At 55.9% G+C, this 8,456-nt stretch overlaps 1 protein-coding gene across 2 annotated transcripts in view; it reads left to right on the forward strand.

Moving 5' to 3' along the window:
* Positions 1 to 720: 720 nt before the first annotated feature.
* The window catches only part of LOC130386187 (protocadherin alpha-C2-like), a 20,269-nt gene continuing 12,533 nt past the window's right edge, over positions 721 to 8,456 (forward strand). For both annotated transcript variants that reach the window (XM_056594976.1, XM_056594977.1), the window contains exon 1: positions 721 to 3,543. In XM_056594976.1, the coding sequence (XP_056450951.1) occupies positions 976 to 3,543 (2,568 nt within the window). In that variant the 5' untranslated portion in view covers positions 721 to 975. The remainder of the gene's footprint in view (positions 3,544 to 8,456) is intronic.

Here is an 8,456-nt window from a genome sequence, read left to right on the forward strand (position 1 = left end):
TCCCGCTCCTCCCGCTGACAGCGCACGGCGGTGCCAATCCATGATGGCCACACCGGCTCCATCCTCTACGCGTTCACGTAGGCGGGAGGAGACATGCGGTTCAGACAATGGACGACCAACACCCGTCCGCCACACACAACGTGCCCCTCGTGTGTGAAGGTGTGAGACAACCAGAGCTGGTGAACGTTTAGTAGACAACATCATCCTGCTCATCAGTTATTCTGACAGCAACAGTTAGAAGAAACCGGACTCAGTGAACACGGTTGTAATTGGTAGTACCTCCACATCCTGAGTCTGGCTGTGTCTCCTTATGGTGTGAACACGTTTCGTATGCGACACGGATGTTCACCCGGAGAATGAGCACCGGCCACCAAACACAAACGGAACGATATTATTACGTGTCGTTGTTTTATTAACGAATATAAATTAACGAATATTGGTCCCTTCATGATACAGTAAAATAAACGCCATCGTTTTACGCGTCGCGGTGGAGGATTTGGATGAGAGGGGGGGGGGGGGGGGGGCGCTGTGTGTGTGTGTGTGTGTGTGTGTGTGTGTGTGTGTGTGTGTGTGTGTGTGTGTGTGTGTGTGTGTGTGTGTGTGTGTGTGTGTGTGTGTGGGAGGGTGGGAGGTGCGCTAGGGTGGATCATCCTACAGACTGGGATGAAAACACACCCGTCAGCAGCTCGCAGAGAAGACGCAAAAAGCCACACACACACACGCACACACACACACACACACACACACAGACACACACATCGCCACGGCACCATCAGACAAAGAGAACATGGGCGCACAGGAGAGGAGCCCCCTCGCGCGGTTCACGGGATGGACGTGCAGCCGCCGGTAACCGGAGACCGACGGAGGAGAGCCCACTTTAAAGCGGTGGTGGGATGAGAGAGACTGCGACGAGCAGAGAAGCAGGCGGAGAGCTGCTGCGTTTAATCCGTCCGCACACCCCACGAGGAGCACGCCATGGCCGTGGCCATGCGGAGGACGTGTGAGGGGACAGGGACTCATGTGCCTTTTGGTGTTCTGTTGTTCCTCCTGTGTTGTGGCCTTTCGTGCGGACAGCTGAGCTACACGGTGACCGAGGAGGTGGAGAACGGTGCGCTGGTGGGCGACCTGGTGCAGGACCTGGGGCTGGACGCGAGGCGGCTGACCGGCCGCAAGATGAAGGCGACCTCCAACAGCGGGAAGCGCTACGTGATTGTCAATCCCAAAAACGGAAAGCTGTTCGTGAACGAGCGCATCGACCGGGAGACGCTATGCGACGCGACCGGCACTTGCCTTATCAACCTGGAGGTGTTCCTGGAGAACCCCTCCGAGGTGCACCACGTCGAGGTGAAGGTGCTGGACGCCAACGACAACGCGCCGCAGTTCCCCCGGGACGAGTACCAGCTGGAGATTATCGAATCCGCGCTGCCCGGTTCCCGGTACCCGGTGGAGAGCGCGGAGGACTTGGATATTGGATCTAACTCCTTGCGCTTGTACCAACTCAGCACGAACGAACACTTCGCGCTGGTCTCCAACAAACCCTCCCTGAACAACAAGCACATCGAACTGGTGCTCAAGAAGCCGCTGGACCGCGAGCAGACGCCTTACCACCAGCTGATACTGAGCGCCGTGGACGGGGGTTCGCCGGAGAGAACGGGAACCGCGACGATTAACGTGCGCGTCCTGGACGCCAACGACAACGTGCCGGTGTTCGACAGCTCGGTGTACAAAGTGAAACTGCCGGAGAACTCGGCCAAAAACTCGCTGGTCATCAAGCTGAACGCCACGGACCTGGACGAGGGCACGAATGGCGAGGTTTACTACTCCTTCAGCAGCTACACGCCCGAGAGGGTGAGGCAGATGTTCTCCATGGACGCCAACACGGGGGAGATCCGGGTGAGGAACAACGTGGACTACGAGGAGACCAACTCCTACGAGATGTACATCCAGGCCATGGACAAGGGCCCGGGCGCCGTGGCCGCCCACTGCAAGGTGGTCATCGAGGTGGTGGACGTCAACGACAACGTCCCGGAGATCGTGCTGTCCTCACTGTCCAGCCCGGTGCGGGAGGACGCACGGCCCGACACCGTGGTGGCGCTCATCAGCGTCACCGACCGCGACTCGGGCGCCAACAAGCAGGTGAGCCTGGAGATCCCGCTGACCCTCCCCTTCCGCATCAAGTCCTTCCGGAACTACTACACCCTGGTGACCTCGGGCTTCCTGGACCGCGAGACCACCGACGCCTACAACGTGACGCTCAGCGCCACCGACGGCGGCACGCCCCCCCTCAGCTCACAGAAGACCATCCGGGTGGAGGTGGCGGACGTCAACGACAACCCGCCGCGCTTCGAGCAGACGTCGTACACCGTGTACGTGACGGAGAACAACGCGCCGGGCGCCTCGCTGTGCACCGTGCGGGCGCAGGACGCCGACGTCCGGGACAACGCCCGCATCACGTACACCGTGCTCAACGACAACAACCACGGCATCCCCGTCACCTCCTACGTGTCGGTGAAGGCGGAGACGGGCGAGGCGTACGCGCTGCGCGCCTTCGACTACGAGTCGCTGCGCGAGTTCCACTTCCAGGTGAAGGCGCAGGACGGAGGCATCCCGCCGCTGAGCCGCGTGGCCACCGTCTACATCTACGTCATGGACCAGAACGACCACGTGCCGCGCATCGTCACGGCGACGCGCGGCAACGCCTCGCGCTCCACCGAGACGGTGCTGAAGAACGCCGAGCCGGGCACGCTGGTCACCAAGGTGGTGGCGTACGACGCCGACGCGGGGCCCAACGCCTGGCTGGTGTACGTGCTGCAGCAGGCCAGCGACGCCGACCTCTTCAAGGTGCACCAGCACACGGGCGAGGTCCGCACCACGCGCCGCGTGATGGAGGACAACTCCACCTCCTTCTCGCTGACGGTGCTGGTGCGGGACCACGGCCAGCCCGCGCTGTCGTCCACCGCCACCATCACCGTGGCCGTGATGGAGCCGCCCCAGAAGCCGGCCCCGGACCCCCGGCGCATCATCAGGCCCCACAGCACGCTGCTGTTCTCCAACGTCACGCTGTACCTCATCGTGGCGCTCAGCGCCACCACCTTCGTGTTCCTGGTCACCGTGGTGGTGCTGGCCATCGTGCGCTGCCACGCCTACTGCACCACGCCCGGCTCCTGCTCACCGTGCTGCGTGTCCCAGAAGGCGCCGCCCGACGGCGGCAACAGCAGCGTGAGCGGCGGCGGCGGCGGCGGCGGCGGCGCTGGGGGCGGGGGCCCGGGCGGGCCGCAGCCCAACAGCAACGTGATGCTGCGCAGGGACCTGAAGGTGGAGCCGCACTACATCGAGGTGCGGGGCAACGGCTCGCTGACCAAGACCTACTGCTACAAGACGTGCCTGACGGCCACCTCGGGCAGCGACACCTTCATGTTCTACAACACGGGCCGGCCCATCAGCGGCACCTGGGGCAGCGGCGCCGAGCGGTTCTTCACCAGCAACAGCGGCTTCGTGAGGCGGCTCAGCATGCCCGACAACTCCCTGCAGATCTGCCCCGAGGTGGGTGCCGCTCTGGGGTCTGGGGGGGCTGTGTGCTGGGTGCTGGTCCTGGTGTCTGGGTGCTGGTCCTGGTGTCTGTGTGCTGGGTGCTGGTCTGTTCGACGGTTGGTGTTTTGTGTGCTCATGCCTCCACCTTTCTCCATCGCAGTGGAGGTGGAGGAAGGCTGGAACGTCAAGCTATTTTCGTCTTCAGAAAGGTTTATCCATTCTAACTTCAGGGTTGAGATGTCTTTAAGGTAAGGATGAGGGGGCATCTTGCTCAAGAGGCCTGCAGGCAGACTGCAGACAGTGGGCTTTACGCAGTACCTCTGAGCCTCACACCCGACCACTGGACTAGCGTTCCTGTGAAGCAGCCTCCAGGTCCTCAGGGCAGTTGAGTTCAGCGTCAGTGCGCTCACAGCTCCATCAAGGCAGTGTAAACCACTTAGAATGAATGGATGCTTCGACAAGGTTACATTAGTTACTGTACATTCAGTAATATTACCTTTATATTAAATCACATCTCATCCACCTCACTGATCTGTTGCGGGGGGAGAACGCTCTGAGGCAGTAGGTTTAGCATCCAGCTCGGCCAATCCCAGCGCAGCATGTCAACAACGTGACGGAGTGTGTTTGGGTCTTGCACCTCTCTAACTCTCTCTATCTCTCACCCCCTCTCTCTCTCACCCCTCTCTCTCTCCCCCCTTCTCTCTCCCCCCCACTTTCTCTCACCCCTCTATCTCTCTCCCCCTCTCTCTCTCTCACCCCTCTCTCTCTCTCGCCCCCCTCTCTCTTTCACCCCTCTCTCTCTCTCCCCCCCTCTCTCTCTCACCCCTCTCTCTCTCTCTCCCCCCCTCTCTCTCTCACCCCTCTCTCTCTCCCCCCCCCTCTCTCTCTCGCCCCTCTCTCACCTGAACTCTCCCTGAGCCCCCCCATGCCTGACTGGGCAGGGCTCGGGGCTCTGTGCGAGTGTGTGAGTGCTTGAGTGTGTGTTGTGATGATGTCATCGTGGACCGTTCCCCACAGAACGGCCATGCTGTCTCTCACACTCTCACACTTCCTCAACTCAAGTTTCACACAATATCACGCGATGCCTGCCTGTCACAACGGCTCTGAGAGAATGAGCACAGACAGAGTGTGAGGGTACGTCTGCACATGTGTGTACATGCTAGTGTGTGTGTGTGTGTGTGTGTGAGTGTGTGTGTGTGTGTGTGTTTGTTTGTGAGTGTGTGTGTGTGTGTGTGTTTGTTTGTGAGTGTGTGTGTACATGCTTGTGTGTGTGTGTGTGTGTGTGTGTGTGTGTGTGTGTGTGTGTGTGTGTGTGTGTGTGTGTGTGTGTGTGTGTGTGTGTGTGTGTGTGTGTGTGTGAATGTGTGTGCATGTTTGAGCATCGAAATGTCCGGTTATGTGTGGAGGTTTGTTTGTGTGTTTGTATATTTGTGAGTGAATGTGTTTGAATGTAAAAAATGTGATTCTGCGTGGTTATGTGTTGTTGTGTGTATAAATATGAGCCTTTTTGTTCGTCTGTATAAATGTGAGTGTGAGTGTGTGTGTGTGTGTGTGTGTGTGTGTGTGTGTGTGTGTGTGTGTGTGTGTGTGTGTGTGTGTGTGTGTGTGTGTGTGTGTGTGTGTGTGTGTGTGTGTAAACGTGAGTGCCTGTGTGTGTGTATGAATGTCAGCCTGTATCTGTGTGTGGGGTCTGCACTTGGCTACCTCCTTCCCATTGGTCGGTGGGGCAGATTCAGACCGTCCCACCTGGGACCAGCAGATCCTTTCTGGAGCAACCGTGAGATAATTGCCATGAAAGTTCGAACCGCCACCGAAACAGCAGCCGGTTCTGCAGGCAGAATCTCTGCTCCACTGGCCCACAAACCCAGTGTCCCGGTTAGCCACCTAGCCCGCTAATTAGCCAGAGCGCCCTGCTAGTTAGCCCACAAACCCAGTGTCCCGGTTAGCCACCTAGCCCTGCTAATTAGCCAGAGCGCCCTGCTAGTTAGCCCACAAACCCAGTGTCCGGGTTAGCCAGCAAGCCCTACTAGTTAGCCACCTACCTCTACTAGTTATTCACCTATCACTGCTAGTTAGCCAGAGCACCCTGCTAGTTAGCCACCTAGCCCTGCTAGTTATGAAGCGAGCCCTGCTAATTAGCCACCTAGCCCTGCTAGCTTGCCAACAACCCCTGCTAGTTAGCCACCTAGCCCTACTAGTTAGCCACCCAGCTCTACTAGTTAGCCACCTAGCTCTACTAGTTAGCCACCTATCCCTGCTAGTTATTCAGCGAGCCCGGCTAGTAAGCCACCTAGCCTTACTAGATAGCCAGCGAGCCCTGCTCCTTAGCCACCTAGCCCTGCTAGTTAGCCAGCGAGCCCAGCTAATTAGTCAGCTAGCCCTGCTAGTTAGCCATCCAGCCCTACTAGTTATCCAGCGAGCCCTGCTAGTTAGCCACCGAGCCCTGCTAGTTAGCCAGCGAGCCCTGCTAGTAAGCCACCGAGCCCTGCTAGTTATCCAGCGAGCCCTGCTAGTTATCCAGCGAGCCCTACTAGTTAGCCAGCGAGCCCTACTAGTTAGCCACCGATCTCTGCTACACCGGGTTTACATTAAGACTTCTCTCCGTCCCAGTGCTGCTCACCAGCCGCCCTGAGTCCTTCATCACATGATCCCCGTCCCCAGGCCCCGCCCACCTGAAGGGCTCCGGTCCAACATGGCCGTCGCTGCTGGCTCCTGAATGCCCGTCTCTTAATTAAAAATTTTAGGTTGCGTCCCTAAACATAGGCAGGACTTGATATTTAATTCATTAATGGCATAAATTAGCATTCGTCCATATTTAATTTATTCCTCCTTGTTTTTCTATTGTTGGTTGTTGTTGTTGGTCTTAAACCTGAATAACAACATTGGTCATGTGCTCTACTTAACTCACGGGTAAACATCCTCCAGATTGCTGCTTGGCAGCAGTAAACAACAGCAGTAGTCAATAACAACAGGAACAGGACACACGGCACGGCACATGCTCGGATTGACCTCATTTTGAACCACACAGCCTGTGATCGTGTCTAGAGATGTGTGTTTGTGTGTGTGTGTGTGTGTGTGTGTGTGTGTGTGTGTGAGGAGAGGTGTGTTTGTGTGTGTGTGTGTGTGTGTGTGTGTGTGTGTGTGTGTGTGTGTGTGTGTGTGTGTGTGTGTGTGTGTGTGTGCAGATATGTGTGTGTGTGTGTGTGTGTGTTTGTCTAGAGGGGGTAGTGTCTGTGTTTGGAGATGTGTGTGTAGCAATGTGTGGAGACATGTCTGTGTGTGTGTGTGTGTGTGTGTGTGTGTGTGTGTGTGTGTGTGTGTGTGTGTGTGTGTGTGTGTGTGTGTGTGTGTGTGTGTGTGTGTTAAGGTTCTTGTGGCTCAGGGTTAGCAGTTAGCATGCGGCGGGGAGCCTTTTGTAATCATGCAGGTTGGCGTGGCTAACTAGCTAGGCTACGCTTCATGAGGCTACTCTGTATGAAGCTACGCCGTACCAGGCTAAGGCTGTGTGTGTCTTTGTGGAGATGTATGTCTGTGTGTGTGAGCGGAGATGTGTTTGTGTGTGTGTATGTGTCTGTGTGGAGATGTTTGTGTGTGTGTGTGTGTGTGTGTGTGAGTGCAGATGTGTGTGTGTGAGTGCAGATGTGTGTGTGTGAGTGCAGATGTGTGTGTGTGAGTGCAGATGTGTGTGTGTGAGTGCAGATGTGTGTGTGTGAGTGCAGATGTGTGTGTGTGAGTGCAGATGTGTGTGTGTGTGTGTGTGAGTGCAGATGTGTGTGTGTGAGTGCAGATGTGGTGTGTATTCCTCTCTCCTAAAGGAACTTCCTAGCGAGGACTCTCCATTTACCAGCTGCTCCTCCCCCCTAGCCTGACTCCCCCCCCTCCCCCCCGCTGGCTGTCTCATCAGATCACTGCGGTCTGAGAGCCCATCGCTCACACATCCCTCTCGGACCGGGACAGAACGGGATGGGGGGGTGGCATCCTCTCTTATGACCCCCCTTGACCTCCCCTCCCTCCCTCCCTCCCCTCCCCTCTCCTCCCCCCCTCCAATCAGATTACCAGACCTGGGGGAAGTGTGCGGTTTCTGGGAATCTGGTTAACCCTGAGACCTCCCCCTCCCTCCCCCTCGTCTCCCCTTGTCTCCCCTCCTCTCCCCCTCCCCTCCCTCCCCCTGGATTAGATTAGGGGTGAGACACTGGGTCTGTGTTGTGTGAGGTTCTCCGTTGCTGAGGGGGAGACGAGGAGAGCGTTGTGAACACTAGATATTAAATATTGTATCCAGAGACGGCAGTGGATGCCTTCTGGTCGGTGCCGTGAGTTCAGCTCATCTCGGGTTCCCGGGACGGGTTCCAGTTCTTCCGTAACGAGACGGCAGAAGCTGCTCTGTCCGATTATTGGTATTGATTGAGTGTCAAAAACAGTCGTGCATAATTGCATTTCTCAGTTCTTAAATTGTAAATATAGAATATATATTTAGTTTGAGTCGTAGTGATATATGACACTGGATACAATCTGGAAGCCAGTCATCTAGGTAAATCCTATTTACATTTGTTGTTAAATGTAATTACCAGCAAAAAGCTGACTCTCTTTTGATTATCAAACACAGTAATTTGCTTATTTTAAAATATGCTAAATAGCTCACAGATGTTGTGGGATAAATTATGATCTTAGATTAAAATAATTAGGAATAATGATTATTATGACACCCAAGGTAAAACAAAACTAAATAATTTCTCTCTATACTAGAATAAGGTTTTCTTTAAAGGATCGCACTAGTTAGCAGGTCCCAGCTAGCATCACAGTATACCATAGCACCACAAGCTAACCCGAATCCTCTTCAACCTCAATGACCCCCCCCCCCCACACACACACACACACACACAAAAACACACACCCACCCACACCACCCCCCACACACACACACACAC

This window comes from Gadus chalcogrammus, chromosome 7, assembly GCF_026213295.1.
Source record: "Gadus chalcogrammus isolate NIFS_2021 chromosome 7, NIFS_Gcha_1.0, whole genome shotgun sequence".
Classification (NCBI taxonomy): domain Eukaryota; kingdom Metazoa; phylum Chordata; class Actinopteri; order Gadiformes; family Gadidae; genus Gadus; species Gadus chalcogrammus.